The sequence below is a fragment of the Oryza brachyantha genome, chromosome 7, assembly GCF_000231095.2.
Source record: "Oryza brachyantha chromosome 7, ObraRS2, whole genome shotgun sequence".
In the NCBI taxonomy this organism is placed as follows: Eukaryota; Viridiplantae; Streptophyta; class Magnoliopsida; order Poales; family Poaceae; genus Oryza; species Oryza brachyantha.
Window position 1 is genome coordinate 16,663,236 of NC_023169.2, and position 26,980 is coordinate 16,690,215.

Below are 26,980 nucleotides of genomic sequence, written 5' to 3' on the forward strand. Positions count from 1 at the left end.
ATATTTTTTCCACCACACTATATAAATGTGTGATGTCCTGAGTATTTAGCGTCTATGTAATATACTGTATGAAAACCGTGGTATTTAGATTGTTTTAAACTTTTGCGGTGATATGGGTGACCTGATAGGTAAGGTTTACTTAAACGGGTATGGGTACGAGGAAGTTTTCTTACCCATGACGGGTATATGTATTTTAATAGTATGGAATTTTACTAGTCGGTATGGGTACGGAATAACAGTACTATTTACCCATTGCCCCATCCTAGTCCGGAGCGCCACTCGCGGTCGCGGCGCACGCAGACCACGCCGTACGTACGTCTCTCTCTGTCGCCTCGCACGCTTCGGCGCAGCGGAGCAAAAGCGCAAAACCCTCGTAGAGATCGCGCGGGGGGCGGAAGGAAGCGCGCGTTTCGATCGCGCGGAGCCTCGCTCTTAGTCCTCTCCCTCTCTCTCTGATCGAGAGGCTTCTTCGATCCGCTTGCGATTTTTTTGGGGGATTTTTTTTGGATTTTTTGGTGCATTTTTCTTCGGTTGTTTCATTTCAGGGGGGGACGCGAGGGATCAGTGGATTCGCGGGAGGTGCTGGTCGGTGGAATCGTTTCTATTCGCGCGTGCGTTTGCGTTCGTGCCGGGTGTTTTTTTTTGTGGTGTTAGTTTTGATCCGGTTGCTGCGTGGTTTTAGGTTGGATTTTGCGGTTTGGGAGAAAGGTGGTGCTTTGCTCTGTGCACTGTTGAGGTTTCTTTGCGTTGCTGTTGCTAGGTGAGCAGTGAGCTCCCTTCTCTTTGCGATGTTTAGGGTTTTACACGGGTGCTTATCATTCGATATTCCCTATGTTTAGAACACAATCAAGAGTTCTAGACTACCACTGGATTACTACTACGCTGCATGTAACTATATTGTCAAGTTGGGGATTAGAGCTGTAGGTGGGGATCGATTGGGGTTGAAAGTAATCGGAGATGTTTGCAACTGTGCAATGTGTGTCTATTTTTGGTATGCTGTGAAGTGATGTCTCTACTGTCTACCTGCTTCATGTTATTTTGCATGTTCCTTGTGTGCGGAAATGCCCTATGTAATATTTTTCATACCTAATTTGTGTATCGCTTACAACTGCATTTTCCCCTCTAATGTAGCAGACATACAGCTCACGTCGAATGTAAAATTTTGTTTCTACATGGAGCATTTCGGTATACAAATTTCGCACCAGAATCCCGGGGTCGTATCTGTTTTAGAACAAACTTTGTCTGCATGTAAACTTATACTCCATCAGAATTCCTATTGCAAGACTGCATATACATGGCATGACTTAATTATTTGTGTAATTGTGCAGTTTCCACTGAAGGTTGTTTGATAGTTCAGTCTGTTTTTGTTTCATTGTACCTTCTACTATGGCCCTGTTTGGCACACCTAGCTGCAGCTGCGACAGTACATTTTGTATTGCTCTGTATTGTAGTTGCAGATGCAATACAGCCGCAGGCCCGCAGCTAGCACTAGTGAACAGGGCTTATATGTTACTCTCTCTGTTTCATATTGTAAGATGTTTTGGCTATGTCTAAATTCATCTATATATCAATATGTATCCATATGAATCTAGATAATGCTAAAAAGTCTTACATTGTAAAATGGATGTAGTAGAAGTGCTGTGCAATGTTCATATTTAATTGTTTAGCCATTTTGATTATGATAAGTGTGAACTTTTTTGCAGTCACAATGTCAACGTATCCTGTGCTGGACAACCGGTCAATTGATCAGTGGAAGGTCACTGAATTGAAGGATGAGCTCCGTAGGAGGGAGCTGCCTATCAAAGGCTTGAAGGATGAGCTTGTGAAGAGGCTTGCTGAGGCCCTTCAGGGGGAGGTTATTGATGGAGGGAATGAAACAGTCAGTGGAACCCCCCCTGTGGAGGAGCAAAAAGAAGACAAGACTCTTGTTTCAACTGATGCATCCAATTACCAGGCTTCAACAGAACGAAATGTTGATGAAGGTCCTTCTGGTGTTGCTGAACAGAATGAAGACCTTGTCCCTGTTACAGAAGTAAGTAATGATAGTGCAATTGCTCCTACAGATGATAATCAGGAAGGAGTTGTTGCTACTGCAGAAGTTAGTGCGGGGACTCTGGTTGCTGTTACAGAGGTCAGTGAGGCTCCTGTTATTGATGTGGCAGAAACTGATGAAATTTCTCTAGATGATGCACAAGCAACTAAAGGAGATGATCTAGAATCAGTTCCAAGTGACAGTAATGTGATGAAAGAAGCATATTCACATGCTGATGTTAATTGTGAGGTTATTGCAGAGAAGGCTCCAGACAATGGCAACAGCAAGAAAATGACTGTCAATGACATACCATCTGATGATACAGGTACTGATAACAAGTTGGATGAGTCATCTGCTAAAGGTGAACCATGTAGCGATATAGGCTGTGATATTCCAGAGCAGGAAGTAAAACCATCACCTCCAGATGGTATTTCATCACATGCTGATGCTGTTGCAGATGCACAGGAACAGAATGCAGAGAGCCTGATTCTTAAGAAAAAAATCAGTGATAATAATTTGATGTATGAGAATGACCAAAAGGATTCTGAGCAAACAAGCAGTAACTGCAAGCCCATACAGTCTGGCCCAAAGGACCAGGTATCTGAAGTCAAGCAAGATCTAGAGTCTCAAAGTGAGTATATGTTAATTTCTCACAATACTCTATCAGTTAGTGAAAAAAACTATATAGAAGGTTGCCTGAATTCTGACAATTCTGATTCAGAACTAGAGTCTAAGCAGGATATAGTCAAGCCATCACCCATCAATCCTTCCATAAGTGATAATGTTCAGATATTAGATGATGACAAAGATCTTCCTCTGATCAATGTGCCTTTGCAAGATACTGATATGAACTTGGACAACAAAGAACGCAGTCCTGATAATGTTTATCCTGAAAAACTGAATTTGGACAGGAGTTCAGACGATGATTCAATGGATGACGCTCTGATGGAAACTAAGCATGGGAATTCTAATGCAAAATGCGATTATCTCGAAGGAAACACTGATGTAACCTTTGAGCGTGTTGTAGAAGAGGTTATCCTTCCTGATACTGTCACTGAGGGTTCATACGTACCAAAAAATGAAGTTATAAGTGAAGAGAAGCCATTAGTGCCAACTGAAAAGAGGAAAGCCGAAGGTCTGTCTTTATCTCCTTATCACAGTACTCAGTCGTTTGCTGTGTTGCTTATTTTCCTTACTTGATGATGACACCTTGCTTTCTAAATTTTATAATTATTTTGTGATGATGCACACTATCTATGAGTGTCCAGAGTGGAGTGCATTATATCTACTGGCTGATGAAATGTTCTATGGAACATTTTTTCTTTATTTTTTTCTGCTCTTCTACATTTTCTACATGTTCACTTTTGTATGGTACTTCAGTAAAATTTATGATCATTTAACATGCCATATTACTCAAATAATTGATAATAATTGATATAAGGTTGAACTGATTTCCCCCTTGCTCTAACTTGCTGTTAAATGCAAAGGTCAAGAAGCTGTTGCAAATAATGAGCCAATCAAACGTCAGCGCCTACAGAATGTGGATAATGTCAAACTTGAGCAACCAACTTCCAAACTAAGTGACTCTGATGCTTTAAAGCATGTACATCAGCCTGCTCGAAGACGTTCTTTTGGCAGGTCTGATTCAACCGCACATGGAGATTCTCCGAAGGAGAGGATAGGTGAGGTTTCTCTGCCTTCTTGATAAAGTATTTACTCCATCATTCTTGCCAAATTCATCTATGGCATGCTCATATTTCAGTACCACCGCCCCAGAAACCTGCAACAACTTCCTTGAGAATTGATCGGTTTGTCCGCCCATTTACTTTAAAAGCTGTTCAAGACCTTCTTGGTAAAACTGGATCTGTCTGTAGCTTTTGGATGGACCACATCAAGACCCATTGCTATATCACAGTATGTCCTTAGCTTCCATAAATTTAAATTATGTTACATCTGCAGAATATTATCAAAAATGTTTTTCGTGCTTATAAATCACTATGGCCTTTCCTAAACTATTTTTTCCCTTTCATTTACCTGGCACTGTATCTGTTTTACTTCTAAAGTTTTGCAAATTTGATGATGCCAACTGCTGCAGCTCTTTAATTTGTTACCTACAATAGGTTTGTTATGACCAATTTATCTTGGATCTGACCTTGCTACTATTAAGTTTATTTTTCTGTTGTGCCTGATTGTTAGTTCAGTCATCAAATTACTCATCATCGTATTGCTTTCTTTACTGTTTGTTCTTTGTACTTGATTGTGTTGAGTTGTCAACTTGCCATCTTACCCAGCCTCATGTTTCCAGTACTCGTCGGTGGAGGAAGCTCTGGCTACAAGGAATGCTGTTTACAACCTCCAATGGCCTCCAAACAATGGCAGTTACTTAGTGGCCGAATTTGTTGATCCACTTGAGGTGAAGGCCAAACTTGAACCCCCTCCCCCATCTCCAGCACCTATCAGCCCTAGCACAGCCACAACACCAAAGGCAGCACCTTCCCAACAATCCAAGGCCAACCAAACCATGCCTCTCCATGCTGCTGTTACCTCAAGGGGCCTGTTACCCACTCCTCAAGGGCATTACAACACCAAAGGCAGCACCTTCCCAACACTTGCTAAGCCGCCTTCTACCTCCGACAATGGACCTGTGACGAAGATGCTTCCGCCCCCTCCAAAGAACCTGGAACCACCTGTGGTGACTCTTGATGATCTCTTCAGGAAGACAGAGGCCTCTCCAAGGATCTACTACATGCCGTTATCGGAAGAGGCGGTGTCTGCCAAGCTTGCAGCACGCGGCAAAGGGAAGAAGGAAGTGTAGGGTGACTCAAATTTGCTGCCCTTGCTGCCATGTTTGTACTACCAGTTGATCCTTGCCTTGATAGGTACTGCTTGGTGGTGTTATTTTGTTGGGGCTTTTGCAAGTGCTAGACCTTCAGAGCCTAGGTGGTCATTTTGGTGTACATACAACTAGCTGTAGTTTCGTGCAACTCCGTAACTGTTAACGATAGCTCGCCCATATCGATCTGGATTGTATGTTAGTTCATTTTCTGATCGGTGGAAACGATGCTTAGCGTAATTTCTATGAACTTGGGGAATGCATATGTGCTAGGTCACAGCATTTACCCTGAACTCGACATCGCTCAAATCTATGGGTTCCGTTGTGAAGCTGGCAGTGTTTTGTGATCCTTCTGAATTGGGTGGATGGCTGCATGCTGCCTCACATAAGAAGAGAAAAACTAGTTGGCTCCGTTTGTGTTTTTATCCTGGTAAGTGGTAAATCGCGGGCTCTGAATTTATATGAATCCTTCATCCACCTTACTACTTGTAGACAAATGTGTGAACACGCTTCAAAATTTATAGATAGATACTTCCTCCATTGCATTTTTTTTTTAAAAAAAATTGTTGTCAAACATCTTTAACTTTGAATGAGTTTAATGAAACTAGTTTAATATTGTAATTTTTGGTGTTTTTTTATAATCTTGATTAAAACTGAAGAAGCTTAACTTAAAACAAAACTAAAACGGCTTGCAATATGGAACGGAGAAAGTAATTGATACAAATGAACTTCTTAATTTATTCTGACAAAATAAGTTAAAAATATTTGCATGAATTGCCAAGTTTACAGGCTAAAGAGATAGGCTTTACATACAACTCGGGCCACGGCCCATATACATATCTCGGCCCAATTCGAACCGTAAAGAAGAAGAACGGGTCACTGACTCGTAGTTTTTTTTCCCTAAAAGCATCGTACAGCTCATCTAAATTTGATCAATATCTTTATTATGATCATCTAAAATAGTTTTATTCTTTATATTTATTTATACTTTAGCAAATCAGCCATATATAATATTTTTTATATAGAGTTTCTCTTCTAATATGAATGATGTCTTAAAAATAGAGGATAAGATAGATATGTTGAAGCTTATTTTTTATCGAATGTAGTATGGGATAAATAAATTGCTTGGGGATGCTCTACCGTGTTCCTTCTCTTCTCCCTACTCCAGAATTGAATGAATTATCCTTCTTTATCTCCTCCCCCACGCAAGCGACTTGCAGTAACAACAAATCGCGACTCTGCCGAAGCGTAGCCCTTCTCCCCACCCCCCCCCCCCCCCCCCCCCACCCCTCCTGGGCTCTCGAATTGTGCGCGAGACCGCGGAAGGATGGCGTCGTCTCGGCGGGGCAGCAGCGGCTGCGCGCTCTGCGAGGGATCCAACCTCCCGTCCTTTTGCTCGGCCTGCGTGAACACCAAGTAGGGCCTTCGACTCGTGCCCCGATACGATCAGGGAGTTTGCGTCTCCGTGTGGATTGATCCTTACATACTCTTGTCTGGTGCCGGTTGGATTTGGGGTTTTTGCAGGCTGGCGGAGTACCACGCGAGGCTGCGGATGATGAAGAGTCTCCGCGACACCCTCCACGCCCGCATAGCCACGCGCCTCGAGGCCAAGGTTGGTGGGTCTGCCCTGAATTCACCTCATTCGCCCTAGCCGGTGAAAATTCGGTCTCGGTTGGTTGCTAATTTACACGCGGGATTACTCAGTTTGGATTAGATTACTTGGTTTAATTATTAAGTTCTGCAAGTGTGAAAATCTAGTTGGGCCGAGAGGAGAGGTGTAGTGTACATCTGAACCTAGGATAACAATGGTGTCTGAATAGCTGTATGCTGTAGCGTTTTGGTGTTTGGTTAGGCCATTATCCTGAAGAAGTGTAGCTTTGACTTGTTTCTTGTGTTTTTTTACAGAGTAAAGGGGATGAGCAGAGAAACTGGAGGGTGAGCAAAGCACAGGATATCAAGGAGCTGAGGGATCATCTCACTGAATTGAAAAGGCGAAATGCGACAGGTTAACACCGAGTACTCTTTGTATATGTTACGATCCCAGTCACTGATACTAAGTTCTGGTTATTGAATCGATCTTCTTGCAGAGAAGAAGAAAGCTGAGAAGGCATCACGTGATCTCAGAGAGAGAATTGCATCGTTGAATTTGGCTTTCGTCACAGTATGAGGCTGTATTTCTCAGTGTTTCCCTTTGATTAAAACATTGACAGGTTACTGATCTTTCATGTATCTTGTTTGTCAATTGACAGCTGAAAAAGAAGCGAGGTGATTCATTGGTGATGCACACCAATGCCATGAAAGCAGCACAGATGGGTCTTGTGAGTCATTATGTGCTTCTGCTTGTTTACTTGTTTGATTGGTGTAGTAAGACCTCATTTGTTGTCCATTATGACATTATCTATGTGGCCTATTACCCCTGTAACTGAAGGACTTTATATTTTGTTGGCAGATGGCAACTACCTCAGAACGTTTCAAAATGCAGTCAAAAGTCATAAAGCAGCTTTGTAGATTGTTCCCATTGCGACAAGTAAGTTCTAGTTTTTTTTTATAGCATGAGCTTCTACTGAAATGTACTGAGACACCTGTTAGTGATATTATGCTGCTATTTGCCCTCTTCGTCATTTGCTGAGAAAGGATTTCATTTTCCTATCTCTGGAGTTCCATTCTTAGATAAGGATTTGTATATGTTCATTTCAATTTGTAGGTTATTACAGATGGTGAACAGAAGGATGGCTACAGTGGTCCGTATGATGTCATATGCAATGCTCGTCTACCTCGTGGTCTCGATCCACATTCAGTTCCATCCGAAGAGCTATCAGCTTCTTTGGGGTACTTCTTTGCTCTGATTACATGTTATTCTGACCTGTACAATCTAATTTGATTATTACCTAGTTGGAATGTTACGATTGTAAATAGTTAAAATGGTTAAACTGATGACTGCTCTATGGTTCATTACATGATCTTTGACAAATTCATCCTTGTGCATGCTCTAATTTTATGTAAAATATGTATAATGTGGTTTCCTTCTTGAAAACTCCCTAGTGCTAGTGTGCTACAGAGAAAAGTTACCACTTTTCATCAGTTTATGGAAGTAAAAATCTGGGGAAGATATGTGGAGATAAATAGTCTTCCTTGTCACCTACAACTATTTGAGGTGCTATTGTGTTATATATATATCATTCTATTTGGCTGAGCAGATCACTATGGAACAGCTTGCGCGTAATAATATTTTAGTATGTACATTTGGTTCACAATTATATGGAATTTAAATTTATTTCGTTTTGTTGCAGGTACATGTTACAACTCCTTAATATTGCAGTTCCTATCCTATCCGCACCTGCCCTCCATGTATCTGGCTTTGGGGTAAGATGAAATTCAGTACCATGTAATCTATCATCACAAGCTTGCTGTTGGCATTAGCATGCTACATTGGCAGATTTAATTAGCTAGTCATTCTTGTCCTATAACTATTGTTCTTTTCGTTAAGATTTCCTCTACTGCTGGATATTTTTATTTACAATCTCCCTGATCATAGTGAGGATCGTTACATTTTTATGCAAATATATTTTGCATGTGATGCTTGTTTAGATTTGTGATACACATATGCTTTCTCAATTGGTTATTCAGTTGGTTACATGGCTTATATACTGTTTCTTTATAATGTATTAGGTTTCTTGTTCACGTGTATGGCAGCGTAGTTCCTACTGGAGCACAAGACAGTCCCAGAGGTATAGTAGTAGTCCATAATATAAGGGAAAGTGCACCACATTTTTTCCTCCACAACATACAAAAGCATCTCTGATGTGATAATGTTTCTTCTTTGCAGCAAAGTCTACCCACTTTTTATACCTAGGCAAAATAATTGCTCTGTTGGTGATGACAATTCATGGACAGAAAGTGGTTCGGGTAACTTTGGTGTTCACTCTGTTGATTCAGAGAAGAAATCGTTTTTTGATTCCAAGAGAAGCAATAGCTTTAACTTCTCTATTGCATCTTCTCACTCCATGGAGAGGCATCAAGACTTGCAAAGAGGAATATCATTACTAAAGACAAGTGTTACTGCCATTACCACCTACTGTTATAACTCATTGGGTATGGATGTGCCATCAAATCTTTCTACTTTTGAAGCATTTGCAAAGTTGCTTCATATGCTATCGTCATTGAAGGCCCTTCTTGCTACTCTTGAATCGAACGTTGCTTCAAGGTATAGTTAACATGCCTGGATAATAATCCATAATTATGTATACTGTGTTCCCAAAAATAAAGAGAAGTTCAATCCTCTATTCTGCCTTCAGATCAGAGAAGCAAGCACAGCAACTAAACAGATCTATATGGAAGGCAAGCTCAGCTATCTCATCTAACAGCAGCCTGATGGACAGTGTGAACACAGCTATAATGGTAACCCACTGCCTTTCTTTTGCCTTGCATTGTGTATATGGGTACATCAACTGATAGGGATCTCTGCTTTAATCAGCCCAGCTCTCTGGACAACCCCCTACTGAACTCCAACGCAAGCTTTCTGTACAGCGGTAAACCGACAAAGCATGGTGGAGTTCCAGACAACATTTTAGAGGGCTGGGATATGGTGGAGCGTGACATCCTACCGCCACCACCGTCGCGAGTCGAAGACGTTGCGCAATGGGAAAGAGCCCACACCTTCGATCGCAGTGGCTCCAAAAAGAAGTGATGGCTCAGCTCATGTGATTCTTTGAAGCCAAGCTGTTAATTTAGAACATTGCAAGTCTGCATAGGATTTAGCTGATCATAACTCACAAGGTTTTTGGTTGATGTACAGAACTAACCATAACCTGTGACTATGAACTCTGCAGAGAAGAGGGTGTGATTGATCAGCTGGCATCTGTGAAGCACCTTCAATTTGTAAATATACATGTAGCTGTACAGTAATTGATATGCAATAAAAACAACATAGCTGAAAAGTGTCTGCTCATTCATATATGGTCGTCTCTAATCTGTGTTCATATTGCTACTACCTGCAGCTGCAAAATGACAAAAATGAAGATCATAGTTGTACTTCTTGACCTGAAGTTTTGCTGTATGAGTATTCTCTTGCTTGCAGCAAGGGTGCAGTCGAATGAATAAGAATAGCACCTGCATTATTTTTTTTATTTTTATTTTTTTGAATTTTAGAGAAGAGAAGTGATCCACGTGTGCAGAGGAGGAGGCGCCATGTGTCACCATCGCGAGTCCTTCCCTCCATTTCACCACACAAAGAAAAGAAAAGAAACGGCAACACGAGCTCCGACCTCCCCTCCCCTCCTCCTCGTCCTCTTCCAAGCCCTAACCCTAAGCCCCCGCGTCGCCGGCGATGAGTGGCCTCCGAGCCATCTCCACCCTCCTCCACACCTGCGCCGCCGGCTCCGCAGGAAGCGCAAGGCGGCTGGCTCTCGCGCCGCTGCCGCCGCTCGTTCGGAGCTTCCGCGCCCCGTCGAGGGCGCCCTCCGCGTTCGTCTTCGACGAGGTCGAGAGGGCGGCGCCGGGGGGCGAGCGGAGGAGGGTGTCCACGCGCGCGGCGAGCTGGGATTCGGAGAAGTCTCCGTACGAGACGCTCGGTATGATGAGATGACACGCTATGGCCTGTGCTGGAGAGAGAGAGAGAGAGAGCATAAATGAAATTTCTCGAGCGAGTGTATGAATTTGGGATCAGTAGTAGTAGAGTACCGGTACCTGGGCTTTTGCTATGTGAAATGGTGGAACCTGATAGATAGATTCCGCTGTCAAGAGCCTTTGATCCGGTGGGGTTTTAATTCGTGGTCAAAATTCAGGATCGGTTGCATGTATTTTGATCTTTTGAGCTTACTGCTGTGATCTAAAGTTGTCGATTGGTTACCATATTGTTTAAAAAAAATCGTTTCAATATGCTTTAGTTTATTTTTGTTTAATATATACTGTAATGTGGATATGGAATTATTGGTGAAACTTATGTGTGCATTTTTTTGGGGGTGCGCTGTATGGTTGGAAGAGCTGGACAGGGATGCTGACGAGGAGACAATAAAGACAGCATACAGACGATTGGCCAAGTTCTATCACCCTGATGGTTTGCTCTCTACATTTTCTGTTTTCCTATTCAGCAATCTTCCATTCCTCCTTATTGCATTTCAGAATTTATTCCATGCTTAATAATCCCATATGTTTATTCAAACATGATGAAATGACTTCTACAGTCCTCCCTGATCAATAGTGTAACTAAATAGGCTGTACTCTGTAGGCGTATGTTTTCATGTCACTGACTGGTGTGAAAACTATGTACGCTGTCTTTGTGCTCTCTCACACTGTTGCTCTTCTAGGATTATTGGATTAACGTGGAAACAGAAGGTGTGCGTTAATGACTAGCTGACTATTATTTACAGAATTTGCTTCTTATTTCAATTATTGACTATACTTATTAGTTGCTGTTCCTTTGGTTAAGAATCGGTTGCATTTGATCGCTGACAATTTTTGCTTTACTATCTTATCAAGTAAAATGATGTAGGCCTGTAAAAAATCTGATCTCTTGTCTTAGATGCATAATTTGTGCAGCATAAAGCTATTTCGTCACGTGTAAACTTTTATTCATCTATCATGGGGTTTAAGTGTAATAGACAATTAGACACAATTATGATAGTACGAGTTGCAGTAATTGTGCTCGACTAACATTCTGATTCATAACAGTCATAAGTACTCCCTCCGTTCCATATTATAAGACTTTCTGGGTTTGTCTAGATTTATCCATGTATTAATATATATGTTTTGTATATATGTCTAGATTCATTAGCATGCATATGAATCTAGGCAAGGTCAGAAAGTCTTATAATCTAAAACGGAGGAAATATCAAACTTTGGTCCTCTTAAGGCTATTAAAAGGGCGATGTGCACTGATAAAGCAAATAGAAGTGACAGGTCGGTAGTTTTCCTGCAGCTAAATAAGTGAAGCGTGGGATATACTGGTGCATGGCGATACCGTAGGAGGGCACCTTTTAGTTGATTAATGCTATTTTGGTATGCATTGCCCAGTAATACTTTGTGTATTCATTCCATCTGATTATTTTGTCCTCTTAGTTTATGATGGTAAGGGAACCCTTGAGGAAGGTGAAACTGCTGAAGCCCGCTTCATCAAAATCCAAGCAGCATATGAGCTGTTGATTGATGATCAAAGGAGAAGGGCATATGACAGAGAGCATCATGTGAATCCAATGAAGGTCCAGATTTCCTTGGCCATTTACCGATTGTTGTGTCAAATTTTCTAGATCATTTTGATAATTGAAATTGCGAGTGTTAAAGTGTATTGTAGAGAAATATCTAGTCAACAGCGGATTAGTTCTGAAACCTTCTTTTTTCCATTAACCAGGCTTCTCAAGCATGGATGGAGTGGGTGATGAAAAAGCGAAAAGCTTTCGATCAACGTGGTGACATGGCAGTAGCTGCTTGGGCTGAGCAGCAGCATCGGGAAATGACGCTACGTGCACGCCGTCTCTCACGATCAAAGGTTATATTAGAACACTTCTTCCTTTCATTGATGATTTTTTGAGGAACCTTTTATTAATGCTTGATGGCGTTCGCATTGTGTTATCCTCATGCTTTTTATTCCTAAGTTATTGATTTTCTAAATACCTGATCCAGATTGATCCTGAGGAGGAGAGGAGGTTGTTTGCCAAGGAAAAGAAGGCATCCATGGACTTCTACAGCACCACTCTAAAGAGACATACCCTTGTCCTGCGGAAGAGGGATATTATGCGCAGGAAGGCAGAGGAAGACAAGAAGAAAGAGATCAGTAGACTTCTAGCTCTTGAGGGGCTTGAGCTAGATACAGATGAAGATGAGAACAAAAACTTCTTAAAGTAACTCTATGCAATATTCTTTCACAAATTCCATCCACTTCACCCAGCATATACTAGAAGGTTCCACCAAAATTCCATTTAGTGAATATATATTAACACAAGCAAAATCGAGTTCATGGAAAACATTGGATCATACACTTACTGCCGGGCCCTAAATGGATCCTCTTGGTGCAAATCTAGAATTCTCTCACAGAGCAAAAAGAAATGGCAGATGGCAGCGCAATCCGTCATGCCCAATTGTCGCAGCCTGCAACCGAATAATTCAAGATTCGACTAAAGCTTTTTATGCAGATCCTCTTGCATTGTTTGCAGCAGAAGATGGACATGGTTGCAAGACATATGACTAAATATGTATACTTTATACATTCAATTTGTAATTATGCTAGGGTTACTATGTAATCTTCTTGTTTGTCCAAGCAAAACAAAGTGCATTCTGTGTGTGCCCCAAGTTCTGGCACTTTGTAAATACTACCGAAACATCCAAAGCTTATCTTTATTGAGCAGGGGATATTACATTTTCAGATCGCCCATATGTTGTGATAAAGCCGAACTTAGCAATCTTGTCCTCTCGGCACCCAAATCTCTCTCTTAACTCTGAAAACTTACTTTCAATGCGTCGCAGAGCAATGACTGGTGGTCAGATGCCGAAAATTGCAGCTTCAGAACCTGCACCCTGCGCAGAGCGGTACAATTGGAGAAGCTGATCTGTTCTCTAACTGTTTGCATTCATGGAGCCAGTCACTGACGGCGACGACGACGATGGCTGCCTGCCATTGATTTCGTCTCGCTGTGACGAGGCAGGGACATTCAGAGCAGGCACGGCGCCATGCATGGCACACTGGCAGCTTAAGCCATCAAGATCAAGAGCTACTAGCCCTACACATGCTATAGTTTCCATGGTCCTGGACCTACTACTACGAGGATCTTGGAACTTTGCAAACACAACCCAGCATGAAATGATTTTGGTTTAGTTTCAATTATGATGCATTTGGAAAGAAAAAAAAAGTTGGTTTAGCAGAATTGAGAAAACTAGTAAACCCGGTCGTTTGAACTGGTCAGTGGCGTATCGAGAATTTTATTTTCGGGTAATCCAATTTATTTTTAAATACCACAAATATATCATGCCAAATATAGCATATAAGTATAAAATTGATTGAAAAATCACCATCACATGTTATTAAGGGAGTTTTCTTTTTCTCTGTCTTTTTCCCTCTTCATAGAAGTTTTTTTTTACAAATACTATCTACCTTAGATTATGATTTTTTTTGGGTCCCGGGACCACCCCGGAACTAGAGCAGATAAGCCATAGAAGAATCAACCGAAAATGATTTAAGGGTAAAAAAAGTTATATATGTTTGTGGTTTATAAGCTAATATATAAAATAAATTAGATGGATAAGAAACTCTCCAATTAAGTTTCAGAATTTAAATCTTGATCATGGCTAACAAGCTGATAAGCAGACGATGAGATACCAGAACGGTGAGAGAGTTGGTGATTACGGACAGGTGAAGCTGTACAGTCATGTGATGACAGATGTGTCAATACAGAAAACTGCCTCAGACAAAGGACCACAGCGAGTGTGAGGCAGGCTGAGGCAAAAATCATTAATGGCTCCATGACCCATATGTCCTCTGCTCCTGCAACCAAAGGACTGCCCCCAGATGCTTGTCTGGTAACCAAACCACTCCTCCCCACCTGGGACCCTAACCAACGTGCACCGGCCAGGGCTCACATCCCACTGCCAGGTGGGCCCGGGCCCAGCCATCGGTCGCAGCGAGCCATCGGCGCGATCGCGGCCGTCCATCTGGCTCGGCATATGGTAGAATGCCAATCAATGGCCAGATGTGGGCTGGATCAGGGGGTGGAGGAGCAGCTTGAGGTTGGGGGATCATGGCAATGCCTGTCTCTCCACAGCAAACATTGAAGGCTACAGCAAAATGGACCGGCTCAATAAACGCCTCCTTGGGTGTTCATTCAATAAAATCCTGAGCCAGTTTGGCTGGTACAGGGGGCACTGGATATCATACCCATGCAGCATTTCATTGCAGCCATATGCTGCAGCTGCTCCAGAAATCAGAGCTGCATGTGCGCTGTTGGTAAAGGCCAGCAATGGCCAGGCCAAAATCGGAGTAACTTCAGAATTGCAGATCAGCTGCAGGATTGCATGTTACAGCTACAGTGCTGGCTAATTTTGACAGTTGAGAGCAGGGAAATTTTGATGAGCTGGAATAATCTGGACAGTGAGGTGCATTGGCCTCTTTGAGTCATGAAGAAAGATGGCAATGGTATCAATCAATCAATGGATGGATGGATCAAATCCTCTTTACACTACGAGTTACCAATCAAACAAACCCTGGCTACAAGGCTCTGGAAAACCCACGAAAAAAATTGGGATGAACGAAAAATCGGTTACATGTACACGGGAAATTAAACGAAACTCACACTGTTATGGAACACAGATCGTCACAGACCGTCTTCATGTTAGGCCTCTCATTTACAGGAAGAATACATCTAAGAGAGATTGCGAGCAGCTCGTCCATCACCCTCGGAGATTCTTCCAAGCCTGTGATGTCCCGATCGAAACAATCAGTTCCTCGTCCTTCCCTGTTGCACATTTGAACCCAGTCGGTCAGATCAACAGCACCGGATTGACCCGAAATTATGTCCCCGGCACTCTTTCGTGTCAACATCTCCATAACAATCACCCCAAATGCGTACACGTCAGCTTTAAATGATGGCATTGGCTTGGTTGTGTTCGCCAGTTCTGGGGCTCGGTACCCTAATGCCCCTAAGTTCAGTATTTGCTCAGCAGTGCCACTGGGAGTCATGAACCGATGCAGACCATAATCGACCAGCTTTGGGGAGAGATCAGGACCCATCAAGAATATATTGGTTGGCTTTAGGTTGCCATGAGGCAGGCCCTTCTCATGGTGCAAGAACTGGAGGCAGCGTGCCAGGTCGATTGCAATTTTGAGCCGTTGAGAAACTGACAAGCGGGAGTATCTTCTGGGAGTTGACTCTGTAGCACAGACAAGGAGAACACAATTTCAGCGACAGAAGAAGCAAATGTTGACATGAATAACCCACCAAGTACATGCAACATATATGATAATAATAATATTAGTTATCCTATTGTAAATTAGAAATATATGTCAACCTAGCAAGGAAAAAAAATCCATTGCTGATTCAGGTGAGCATGGGATAGTTACCATAAAGATAAAGAGCCAAGCTGTCGCCATTGACATAGTCAGAAATAATTAGTCTTTCTTGCTCCTTCGGACCCCAATAGAAGGCTCTCCATGAAATTATATTTGGATGCCTGATGGTCCCAATCCTCTTTATCTCCTTGGTGAATTCCTTTTTATGCTTTACGAGACCAACACGCAGCCACTTCACTGTCAGGACATGGCCACTTTGTAATGCGGCTTTGTATGTTGTGCCATGACTGCTCCTTCCAAGAACCTCTGCTGGTGCTCGGGACAGGTCTTCAGCTGTGAAAACCAAAGTGCTGTCTAGGAAAATCAATTCTCCAACCAACCGATCTGGTGAGTACACTTCAAAAGCCACAGGTTCCTCATGGAATCTACTATCAATAAAATGTGGTGATGTTGGCAGAGCAGTCCGTGGAGAGGACTCCAGAACAGGGACTGCAGCAGAGGTCTCAGCCATGCCTGAACTTGAGGGTTCGGTGACTTCTTTTGGATCAGCATAGCCATATTCAACAGCAGCTTCAGCTAACAGCTCTTTCTGGCCAGACAATGATCTAGCTGCAGATGTTAAGAGATGATCATTTGAGAAACTTGTTTTAGTTGGTATGACATTATCTTTTGGAGGCTTGAACAGATTTGGACGGCTTAATCTCCCCAGTTTTAGATCCCTAAAAGTAATCTGACCTCTAAATCCATTTCTTCCGCAAAGCTCTTGAGACCTGACCACATACACTGCCAATGCGATGAAGATCACAAGCAAGGCAGCTCCAATGCAGCCAACAATAAGAGCGACACGAACACCAGCCTTTTGTCCATGAGATGATCTACTCTGAGCAACTCCTGTATCATCATAATTTCCAGCAGGAAGACCATCTGGAAAAACTAATAGGTCGTTTCCAGGTCTAAAGCAAGATAGGGGGAATTTTTCAACACTTTTAGGAACAGTTCCTTGCAGATCATTGTAAGATACATTGAATATTTTCAAACTAGTCTGGGGCATATCAGGAATGCTGCCAGTGAAGTGATTGTGTGATAGATCGAGATACTCCAATCCTTGAAGTTTGTTTATCTCACTTGGAATCTCCCCAGACAAATCATTCATCGCAAGAGTAAGGAACTCAAGTTTTCGCAAGTTAGAAATGTCTGGTGGCAACGGACCAGACAAAGAATTACTGGACAGATCAACGATCCTGAGAACTGACTGAGAATTTAGCTCAAGTGACTCCGTTGAATGGGTGCTCTGAAATGGAATAGCCCCAGTGAATTTGTTTCCAGAAAGATTCAGCACTGTCAAGGTGCTTGACAGAAAGAAGGAAGGCAAAACAGGTCCACCAAGTGAATTTAGACTGAGATCAAGGAAGGATAACTTCTGATAGGTTCCCAGCACTGAAGGAATAGATCCGGATAATGCATTCTTCCGCAGCTTCAGGGAGACCAAGTTCTGGAACTGGGAAGCATCATTTGGGTAGCTTCCCTCCAGTTTGTTTGAACTCAAGTCAATCACCTCCACTGTACTGTCCCAAGCACGCAGTATAGCTAGGTCCCCAGAAAGCTGGTTCCCACTCAGATCAACTGAGATACACTTGCCAACAGTGGATGGCAAGGAACCTGAGAGCGTATTTGAAGAGAGATTCAACAATTTCAAAGTCGTCGAATTCACAGCTGGAACTGGCCCTGCAAGATTACAAGGGCAACACAAATCATTTAAAGATGTAGACAAGTGAAAATGGCACATGTGATTAACTGCAAACAAGAGGGTAGACATAGGTTACATAAAACTATTTAAACAGATACATGCTCAAATTCATTTACATTTTTTATTGAATAATCTCCCTGCGTGAAGTCATGTTAGCTGGAAGGAATCCAGCAGTAAGTCTAAGGTAGAAGAAATCAAGTGTCAACAAGACAGCTAGTTCAGCATAAAAGGTATATTTGACTTTGAGCTTAGCAATCAACACCAAGAATGGTAAGTACTTAGGACTATGTTTTAGGTAAATAAATAACAACTCTTAATACAACCCTGTTACGGAAGCAACAAACTTGAATTATAAAAAGCTGCAAAAATCAGCCATTAGCCAGCAATGAAGCTTCGCAACAAGTCACAGGAGAAGAATATGCAAGCAATTGATGTGTATGCTCATCAAATCCCTGAAGCAAATGGGCACAACCAGGTTCAAGATACAGTGAATAATTTCCAACAAAGCCTAGAAACACCCATATCGCAAATGTTGTCAATCTTAAAACATTGGATTTGCAGCTTGCAATTTATTAATCATCCTACTGGGGAAGCTCATCCATTCCACATTGCCAGTGGCATCCAAACACACAAGTCACAACCATCGACCACCAGATCAAAACCGTTTCAGACTTATGCTGGGGTTCCTAGTGAGTTTATACTAGCAGATCAAGACATTTTGACAAGATAGCATATGTATTGACTAGCAAAAAGAAGATACCTGAAAAGCCATTCTGGCTGAGATCAACCTCAACAAGGCGCATCGAGTTCTGGAGGAGTGCCTCAGGCATCGTACCGGAAAGCGCATTGCCGGCGACCCTGAAAACCGCCAGCGAGAACCACGCATCGATCCTTGGCACCACCCCAGCAATCCCACTGCTGCTCAAATCAAGAACCTCCAGGTTCTTGAAAGCCCCCACCGTCTCGTTCCGGAAGAAGCCGCCTTGCAGCTTGTTGTTGCTGAGGTTGAGATACCTCACCGTGTTCCCTATGCTGGACAGGCTGTCGAGGTCCAAATCGACGGCGCCGGTGAACTGGTTGTCGCTCAGATCAATGTACTCGGCGTTGCGGAGCTGGGTGAGCAGATCGCCGGCATTGCCCCAGAAGGAGTTGCTGCGGAGGTCGATGCGGCGGAGGTTCTGAAGCTGCCGGATCCCGTCGGTGGGGAAGCCCGAGGAGAAGTTGTTGCGGGAGAGGTTGAGGTGGACGAGGCCGGAGAGGTCGGCGAGGCGGCCTGGGATGGGGCCGTAGAAGCGGTTCCCGGAGAGGTCGAGGTGGCGGAGCGAGGAGAGGTACCCGATGCCGGGGGGCAGGCGGCCGGAGAAGGCGTTACCCGCGAGAGACAGGTTCTGCAGCGCCCGCATGCCGGAGAGCGTCACTAGCTTGAGCTCCCCGGCGAGGCCGAGCCCATCGAGCGCGACGCCGACCACCGCGCCGCCGTCGCACACCACCCCGCGCCACCCCGACGGGCAGCCCCCGCCTCCCCCTCCGGCGTCAGGCGTCGCCGGCGGCGACCAAGATCCCAGCACGGGGTCCCTCCCCCTGTCCGAAATCCCCTTCTTGAACTCCAGCAGCGCCGCCACGTCGTCCCCCGCCGCGCCGCCGCCGCCTCCAAACACAACCAGAACCAAGAACACGAGGAGCGCCGCCATGGACGGATGCGCGCCGCCGAAGGGAGTCCACAGCTGCTACAGCTAGGGTTCGGCCTCGGACGAGCAGGCGGTGGTGGCCGTGGCGGCGGCTGCCATTGGAGAGGGGGGTGGCTAAGCTCTCTCTCTCTCTTGCGCGTGTGAGAGAAGAAGTGCAAATTTTTGGAAATGGGAGGGGCTGATGGTAATAATAGCACCAGCTGGGGAAGAGAGAGAGAGAGAGGAGAGAGTATGGCAGTACAGACTGGAAAGTTACAAGTGGTTTGTCTTGTGCTGTAGAAGTTGTAGAGGCAGTACTACTGTGCAATTGTAGATGAATACTACTGCTACTAATGGTACATCATCTGGGTTTTTTTAATTAATTAGGAGTATAAATAACTATATTAACTTGTACATATATGAGATTTTGCTTTAAAAGGGTTAGGGGGTGTTTAGATGGCAAAAGTTTTTGGCAAAAATATCACATCAAACATTTAATCAGATATCGGAAGGGGTTTTCGGATACGAATGAAAAAACGAATTTCACAACTCGCCTGGAAACCGCGAGACGAATCTTTTGAGCCTAATTATGCCGTCATTGGCACATATTTGTTACTGTAGCACTTATAGCTAATCATGGATTAATTAGTCTTAAAAAAATTTGTCTCACGATTTCTCTCATAACTGTGCAATTAATTTTTTGGTTCATCTATATTTAATGCTTTATTTAAATGTCTAAAGATTCGATGCGATGTTTTTAGGAAAATTGTTTGGAACTAAACAAGGCCTAGATGAGAACCTTCTTTACAGAAAAAAAAAATTATACGCGAAATGAGTTGTTTAAAAACTTGGGAAACGTGTGCACGAAAATATATCTTAAAAGAACACTGGCTGGATGGTGTGATGTGAGATTAACTTGTGGCTTGTTTACGTCTATGTTACTGTTTGTGTGAAAGTACTTGGATTATGGAGAAAATTGTGTGATAGTACAAATATTCATAGTGGAATTTCCCTTCTTTTTACTAATGCTTATGTTTTTAAATCAAAATTTAATTTTTCAACTTTAAATTTAAAGTTGATTTTGATGTTTTTCATAGAAGTTTATTTTTCGACATTGCTGAGAGTATGTATATAAAAGTTTTGTTCATAAATTATTTTTTATTTACAAATATATCATTTGTTTTTTTCATGGAAAATTCAAACAATCACTCCACTCCTGCCTTCTTTTTACCATTGGTTTGTGTTTTTATCACATTGCAGATGGGTTTTCCCTCACTGAACTTTGGTGGTTTGGTACGGGCAAAAAATGACTACCTAGAATACAAGTGTGGTGAGAACTTTTGAATGGTATTATTATGGTTTATAGTTGTTTATAGTATCAGTAGCATTTTTGGCACCAATATGTATCAAGTTATATCCTTGGAGAGGACTTTGCCACCACAATGTTGGTTACACAAGAAACTGCATCTCACAAAGTCACAGTCATTATTCCTGGAAACCAAAACTCCCTTTAACTACAAAAAATTTTCACGTTAAAATACTTATTCTCAAATCACCTTCTTGATATCGGAAGAAAGAAAAAAATAATACACATACAACAAAATCAAGAAAATCTACCATTCATTAGCACATTAATTAGATTATTAGAAATTTAGAGTGCAACCCAATGGGGACAATCAGCAATGCAAGCAAATGTGTGCAGAGACTGGGCACTGGTAGAAAAGCAAGAGCCCCACATGCCCCAAGGCTGTTCCAAGGCTTTGACCCCTTTTCCTCCAGCTCAGTTGAGCTGCCTGCCCTCTTGCTTTCGTTTCTTTCTTTCCTCCCTTTCCTCACCTCCCCATGCTTTCTTTCTTCAGACCACTCAACAACACATAAGACTAGAGTTTTTACAGAAAATCCAAACAGAACTGGAGAAAAAAATCACAACAGTTTATAAAGTATACATTTCTTGTCATGAACAAGTGTCATGAGGTGATATTTTAGATTGTGCAAGATTGATGTGATGATCGATGTGGTGGTGGTAGTAAATGGAGTGTTGTAGTGGTATTTATTTCAGTAGCTCACAGAGGTGTTTAAGAGAGACACACAGACCTTAGATTCAGGAGCCTGTCACATGCCCAATTATATATTTTTGGGTACTAGGTAGATAAGGAGAAATTTCTACCTCTCCAGAAAATTTCAGATCTTCACATTGACAGTTTACAAGATATTTTATGCTGTGGTTTTCCCCCTGTTCATCGAAAGAAAAGAGAATCACAGTATTTATTAACTATTCGATTTCTCTGTCGAATTGACGTCGGTCCTTTCATAAGTCTGATCCAGATACATGCTGTTTTTGTTTCTGAATCTTGTCAATATTCAGCATGCCATTTACTGAAGTTTAAGGTTAAGGATGACTGAAAGGACGGTAAATCAGTCAGTGCATAGTTGATTTATCCATAACCTAATCCAGATGCTTGCTGTTAGGAGGAAATATAGGTTCTGAAAATGACATGGGTGTAGAGTGCTAATCAGTCGGAGAGATTGATGGGCTCTGGAGTTTGGAGTTTCTTCACATCAAAATCCAGACTTGTATGTGACAGAGACACTAGTGCTAACAGAAATTTAACTAGCAGGATAAGTTGAAAAGCGTGTCATGAAAAAAGAGAGATAAGGGACATGACACTTAATTAGCGCTATAATATTTTTAGCTTAAAAGGCGGCCACCATGAATGGAGATTGGTGTTCCATAAGTCAAAAAAATATTCTTCCATTTTTTTCCCCTCTCTCATTTAGTCATTTGGATGTGCCTGAGAGAGACGGTGTGTCCTGACTGGTCCTGAGCTGGATATAATTCCTACATAGAATGGGCTAATTGGTGCAAGAACTGGGCATAAATTTCAGTCAGCATCTATCTAGCCATGTGTGTTAGAAGCAGCTGTTTTCTGATTACTTTAATTAAGGCCATGATCATCACGCTATGAAAACGTATGCGGAAACTCGAGAGATTGCAATTAAGGTCTGGCAATTAGACGGTATTATGAAAAAAAATCATTAAACAAATCTTTTTAGCAAGTAATTTTGTTACTAAATCATTGGACAAATTTTTTTTCAAAACTGAACCTTTTGACCACGCCAGTGTTGATGGCGTGGTAAAACAACGCTGTCACGTAGCTTGGTCGATGTGTCAAGAGTCACGTCACCGACAATGGCATGGCAAGCCGTTTCGTCATGGGCAAAAGATTCATATGGTGAAAATATTTTTCTTAGAGGTTTAGTAATAAAATTATTTATTAAAAATGTAAAAATAAAAGTTTTTGTATTATGAATCATGTAACACACAATTGCACATATAAATTAAGCAGATGTCCTTGCAGTAGTTGCGATGTGATTAGGAAGTTTCTTAGCCTGATTTGGTGCGATATTATCACCTGTACAGCATTATCATTCCGTGTTGCTCTGAATTTGCGGTTCCTTGGGGGAAATGCAAATGCTAATCAGTAACTGGTTCAGAACATGCTGCAGGTACTACTAATTTATTCGTGGAATTAAGTAATGTTTCGCACCGAAGAATCAACACGACACCGAGTAGATTAGTTGAGGCTACCGACCCCTGAGCTGTAACCGAGTAGAACCTTGACGCCGTGTTACATTACAAAACACAAAAAAGGAAAGAAATTGTATCCGTGATTAATACTCACATTTTCTTTTTCTGAACCTCCTGATGCTCTTTCAACAGTCAACCTACAAAACTCTAAGAGAGAATTACAAATAGATTTGCAGTGTTGGTCTCTCAACATCTACTTTATTAGCTTATCAACTATAACCAAAATTTGGATTTTAAAACTAAATTTACAGTTGATTTTAGGATTTTTTTTCATTATAGCCTATTGTTCAGCAATCAGCATTGTCTCTTAGTACAAGTACCACACGGATATAAAAAAAATTATTAAAAAAATTATCGTCTCGTTTATTTTTTACCACTTACCAGCAATAGTACAATTGGACGAGGAGAATTATTGTTGCTGATTGCAAGAAAGGACTGCAAAGATATGGGCAGTACAAAAGGCGTGGATTAACCAGGACACTTTCACTGTAAAAAGAGTAGCCAAAAGACTATTGGTGTGGCACTTAATAAAGCTGCTTGATTTCTGCTCGCTGTCCTCCTCAATGGCTTAAGGCGTCCCGAGGCTTTGCTTGAATTTGAAACCATCAGATCAGGGAAGAAAAAGTTGCTGCTGCTTGCTACTCCCAGTGTTTGTTCATGCTGATCCATGAGATGATGTTTTTGATGCGCCTTTTTGTAGCTAAACCATGATGCATCGTGGTGCCATGGTACATATGGGGGCAAACTAAAGCTGTCTGGAGGCTTGAGCACCAAGCTTAATAACCTGAATAATGAGCCATTAAAGTACTACTTACATCATACTAGTGTAGTACATTCATAGTGATTAACTGAACAATCATTTTCCAGACTGCCGTAGTAGTATAAGAGCATTCTCAACAGCTAATCTAAATTTAGTCATCCATATTATTTGGATGATTATTTAAACTAGTTTCATCATTCATATCTCTGTATACTCCACTAGATCATCCATATGTGATATCCTCTATATCTTTTTGAGGATGGAAAGAGATCATCCAAATATAAAGGTTCTCTTCTAATATAGATGACATCTAAAAATAAATGATAAGATAGACGTTCTATTGAAGCTTAATTTGTAGTCTTTATCTTCTATTTTTAAGATAGACGATGAGATAGATAAGCTGTTGGGATGCTCTAGCACTGCTGCTGTAACAGTACTGGACCGGGATGGCTTTGCCATTGTGTGATCTTTGTGTGGTGGGCCCCAAAGACTGACAGGCCGTTCTGTCTGTGAAAGGCTGGAATGCTGGATGGACCCGTGCTGTCAGAAGGATAAGGGTTTGATTTGACTGTGACACTCTTTCAGAAAGTCTTCTAGGATGCACATATTCAGAGAACAGAAACAGACACACCACACACTAATCTCTCCCTCTCCTCTCTTTAACAGCGCAGATATAATATCAGGCTATAAATCAGGTATAAGCATATTTTAAAATCAGGTATAAGCATATTTTAAAGAAAAAGAGGAGAGAGATGAGAAGTGGACTACTAATTTGTAGCCAGCTGTATACGGACTTCAAGATAGAGTGTATATATGACATGTGGGACCATGTACTAATGTTTTGTATATCACTATTGTATGAATTGGATATTAGATTGGCTATAGAAGAATTGGAGCTAGTGGTTGGCTATACTACTGAACTTGCTCTAAACAAACTCAAGAGGCAGACAAGAGAGTGAATGAGAGAAGATAATTTTAATATGCAGTGGTAAGTAAAAGTGGTTAGCAAGGGTAATTAAAGAAAAGCACATCAGAACAGAATATCTGCAAGGGAGAGCTAGGCGAGAGCGAGGACGAAGAGAAGACCACCGCCCTGCACTGGAGCTGGAGCGGAGAGAGGGGAGCGCATGCATGCACCAGGCAGGCAGCGTGCGGCGTGGCCGCGTGTTCCATTCCATGGCGCCATATGCTGCCCTGGCCATTTGCTGGCTTCCTTTCTTTCTTTTTAGTTTCGAGTGAAGTAAAACAGCGGGTTTTAAATTTATATGTATGTATTATCTAGGTCCATAAACTCTTAAAATATATTTTAGTAATATATGAGCATATTACTAATACTTCCTTTGTTTTAGCCTTTAGGTTATAATATATTTTAATTTTTCTAGATTCATCTTTCAACATATATGTGTTATATATATATATATATATATATATATATATATATATATAATATCAATATTCATATTTATATAAAAAATAACAAACATCTTATAATCTACAGATGTACGTAATAGTATTTATGATAGAGTGAGTAGCTAGCAGATGGAACCCGCTGGGTTTACTCCTGTAAAAACTAAAGAGAGAAGTACACCAGCGGTCTCTAAACTTGTACACATGTGTCATCTACATTCCTGAACTCTCAAAATTTATTTTTGGGTCCCCGAACTTGTCCAGGGGTGTCATATAGGTCCAAATGGGCTCCAACCTGCTCCATCTGCTGACGTGGCATGCCACGGTGGCGCCTACATGTTGGTGGTGTCATATGGGTCCCACATGTCAGTTTCTCTCTCTCCTCCTTATTCTTTTCTCTACTTTCTCGTAGGCGCCACCGTGACATGCCACGTCAGCGGATGGAGCGGGTCGGAGCCTATTTGAACCTATATGACACCCCCGGACAAGTTCGGGGACCCAAAAATACATTTTGAGAGTTCAGGAACGTAGATGACACATGTATACAAGTTTAGGGACCGCTGGTGCACTTCACTCTTTATTTTTTACAGGAGTAAACCCAGCGGGTTCCATTTGCTAGCTACTCGCTCTATGATAAATACTATTACGTACATCTGTAGATTATAAGATGTTTGTTATTTCTTATATAAATATGAATATTGATAAATATATATATATATATATATAACACATAAATGTTGAAAGATGAATCTAGAAAAATCAAAATATATTATAACCTAAAAGGCTAAAACAAAGGAAGTATTAGTAATATGCTCATATATTACTAAAATTTTATATAATCAATGATAGAATTAATGCAACCAAATAATTCCTCCTTTTGCGAACTTGTCATCTTGTGAAATGTTAGAAATTAAAAGATGTTGTTGCGTGTTACTGCTCGGCTTTCTATTAATTATTTGATGCATACATGACCTCTATGAGTTTTATTATAATGCATACTTGTTGTTAACTTGTTAACAATTGTTTGCTCTATTGCTAAAGTATTTATTTGCTGCTAGCGGAACAAGCCAGCTCGAGTTGGCTCGAACTTTAAAACAAGCCAAGCCAAGCTAGTTTTTTCTTTGTTCGTTTCCATTATCAAGCCAAGCCAAGCCAAGCCTCTTCGTGACGGAGCTTTCACAAGTCCAGCCGAGCTCTCATTTTCAACCCTATTTGTGATAGCGCTCTATGTGGGAGGATGAAGCACCTCACTTTTAAGTTAGAATATAGTTATCTTTATAGTTTTTGGATGGCTTTACAATTAGGATGAAAAATCTAAATTTCAATAAAGTACCTACCGTGGTTAGCGAACTAAGAGGGATACCGTGAAAACATTAGTGCAAAAAATTCACATAGTCTCTCTTTTATATTACCAGTCATTTTGTGTCTAGGTCAGTTTGACTAGTAACAAATGTGTAGGATTTAAAGGGCTTTTCTCACCCCAAAAGCTAGCCATTAAGGTAAGAGGCTCCTCCACTTATATCTTAGGTCATTTGCCCTTTCATAACCAAGATGAGACTATTTAACAATCTCCCCCTTCACACATTGACGTCCGTCAGCCTTTCACCGTCCCTTCACCGTATACGGGCCCCACCGGTCCATGGTCCATCAGGTATACGAGCCCCGCAGACACCGTACGGTCCATCAGACATTCACACACTGTATCCATCGGGGCAGAGATGTTAAACTATAGACTCTGATACCAATTGAAGGATCGTAAAGGGTCTTTCCCACCCCAAAAGTTAGCTATTGAGTTGAGGAGCTCTCCCACTTATATCTTAGGTCTTTTACCCTTCTGCATTCAAAACGAGACCATTCAACAAAATAAGCATCATCTGTAATATGGTACAGAGAAAGTACAGAATATATGTATTTAGGATAAATTTAAATTCTAAATGCTACCATGGTTCCGT

At 41.7% G+C, this 26,980-nt stretch overlaps 4 protein-coding genes across 8 annotated transcripts; 3 read left to right on the forward strand and 1 right to left on the reverse strand.

Annotated features, from left to right (window-relative positions):
- Window positions 1-297: 297 nt before the first annotated feature.
- Window positions 298-5,327, forward strand: LOC102719029. 4 transcript variants are annotated; one of them, XM_006657918.3, is made up of 6 exons: window positions 298-585; window positions 683-760; window positions 1,704-3,167; window positions 3,520-3,714; window positions 3,795-3,946; window positions 4,338-5,327. In XM_006657918.3, the coding sequence occupies exons 3-6, from the start codon at window positions 1,709-1,711 to the stop codon at window positions 4,845-4,847; spliced, it is 2,316 nt and encodes a 771-aa protein (XP_006657981.1). In that variant the 5' UTR covers window positions 298-585; window positions 683-760; window positions 1,704-1,708; the 3' UTR covers window positions 4,848-5,327. The 4 variants fall into 4 exon arrangements, with proteins under 4 accessions (XP_006657981.1, XP_015695401.1, XP_040382058.1 ...); XM_015839915.2 differs by having other exon boundaries at window positions 298-760; XM_040526124.1 differs by lacking the exons at window positions 298-585; window positions 683-760 and having other exon boundaries at window positions 1,561-2,663; window positions 2,754-3,167.
- Window positions 5,328-6,137: 810 nt separating this feature from the next.
- LOC102720347 lies at window positions 6,138-9,813 on the forward strand. 2 transcript variants are annotated; one of them, XM_040526448.1, is made up of 12 exons: window positions 6,138-6,281; window positions 6,390-6,477; window positions 6,771-6,870; window positions 6,953-7,026; window positions 7,115-7,183; window positions 7,315-7,392; window positions 7,570-7,694; window positions 8,156-8,228; window positions 8,535-8,593; window positions 8,692-9,069; window positions 9,161-9,263; window positions 9,345-9,813. In XM_040526448.1, exons 1-12 carry the CDS (start codon window positions 6,193-6,195, stop codon window positions 9,396-9,398), a joined length of 1,290 nt encoding a protein of 429 aa, XP_040382382.1. In that variant the 5' UTR covers window positions 6,138-6,192; the 3' UTR covers window positions 9,399-9,813. The 2 variants fall into 2 exon arrangements, with proteins under 2 accessions (XP_040382382.1, XP_015694737.2); XM_015839251.2 differs by having other exon boundaries at window positions 6,159-6,281; window positions 9,340-9,813.
- A 305-nt stretch (window positions 9,814-10,118) lies between these two features.
- LOC102719312 (dnaJ-like protein MG002 homolog) lies at window positions 10,119-13,267 on the forward strand. Its single transcript, XM_006657919.2, has 5 exons — window positions 10,119-10,435; window positions 10,846-10,920; window positions 11,922-12,061; window positions 12,211-12,348; window positions 12,483-13,267. Exons 1-5 carry the CDS (start codon window positions 10,192-10,194, stop codon window positions 12,702-12,704), a joined length of 819 nt encoding a protein of 272 aa, XP_006657982.1. The 5' UTR covers window positions 10,119-10,191; the 3' UTR covers window positions 12,705-13,267.
- A 1,705-nt stretch (window positions 13,268-14,972) lies between these two features.
- On the reverse strand, window positions 14,973-19,532 carry LOC102719601 (probable inactive receptor kinase At5g10020). Its single transcript, XM_015839763.2, has 3 exons — window positions 18,366-19,532; window positions 15,910-17,583; window positions 14,973-15,719 (listed from the first exon to the last, which is right to left on the reverse strand). Exons 1-3 carry the CDS (start codon window positions 19,294-19,296, stop codon window positions 15,139-15,141), a joined length of 3,186 nt encoding a protein of 1,061 aa, XP_015695249.2. The 5' UTR covers window positions 19,297-19,532; the 3' UTR covers window positions 14,973-15,138.
- Between the last annotated feature and the right edge of the window lie 7,448 nt (window positions 19,533-26,980).

Coding starts and splice junctions, on each gene's coding strand:
- LOC102719029 (XM_040526123.1), top strand. CDS start 1,646: ATGTTCATATTTAATTGTTTAGCCATTTTGATTATGATAAGTGTGAAC. Junction 3,168..3,519: donor TGAAAAGAGGAAAGCCGAAG/GTCTGTCTTTAT, acceptor TTAAATGCAAAG/GTCAAGAAGCTGTTGCAAAT. Junction 3,715..3,794: donor TTCTCCGAAGGAGAGGATAG/GTGAGGTTTCTC, acceptor CTCATATTTCAG/TACCACCGCCCCAGAAACCT.
- LOC102720347 (XM_015839251.2), top strand. CDS start 6,193: ATGGCGTCGTCTCGGCGGGGCAGCAGCGGCTGCGCGCTCTGCGAGGGA. Junction 6,871..6,952: donor GAAAAGGCGAAATGCGACAG/GTTAACACCGAG, acceptor ATCTTCTTGCAG/AGAAGAAGAAAGCTGAGAAG. Junction 7,695..8,155: donor GAGCTATCAGCTTCTTTGGG/GTACTTCTTTGC, acceptor GTTTTGTTGCAG/GTACATGTTACAACTCCTTA.
- LOC102719312 (XM_006657919.2), top strand. CDS start 10,192: ATGAGTGGCCTCCGAGCCATCTCCACCCTCCTCCACACCTGCGCCGCC. Junction 10,436..10,845: donor GTCTCCGTACGAGACGCTCG/GTATGATGAGAT, acceptor TATGGTTGGAAG/AGCTGGACAGGGATGCTGAC. Junction 10,921..11,921: donor CAAGTTCTATCACCCTGATG/GTTTGCTCTCTA, acceptor TTGTCCTCTTAG/TTTATGATGGTAAGGGAACC.
- LOC102719601 (XM_015839763.2), bottom strand. CDS start 19,296: ATGGCGGCGCTCCTCGTGTTCTTGGTTCTGGTTGTGTTTGGAGGCGGC. Junction 17,584..18,365: donor CAGCCAGAATGGCTTTTCAG/GTATCTTCTTTT, acceptor GTAATCTTGCAG/GGCCAGTTCCAGCTGTGAAT. Junction 15,720..15,909: donor CTTGGCTCTTTATCTTTATG/GTAACTATCCCA, acceptor TCTGTGCTACAG/AGTCAACTCCCAGAAGATAC.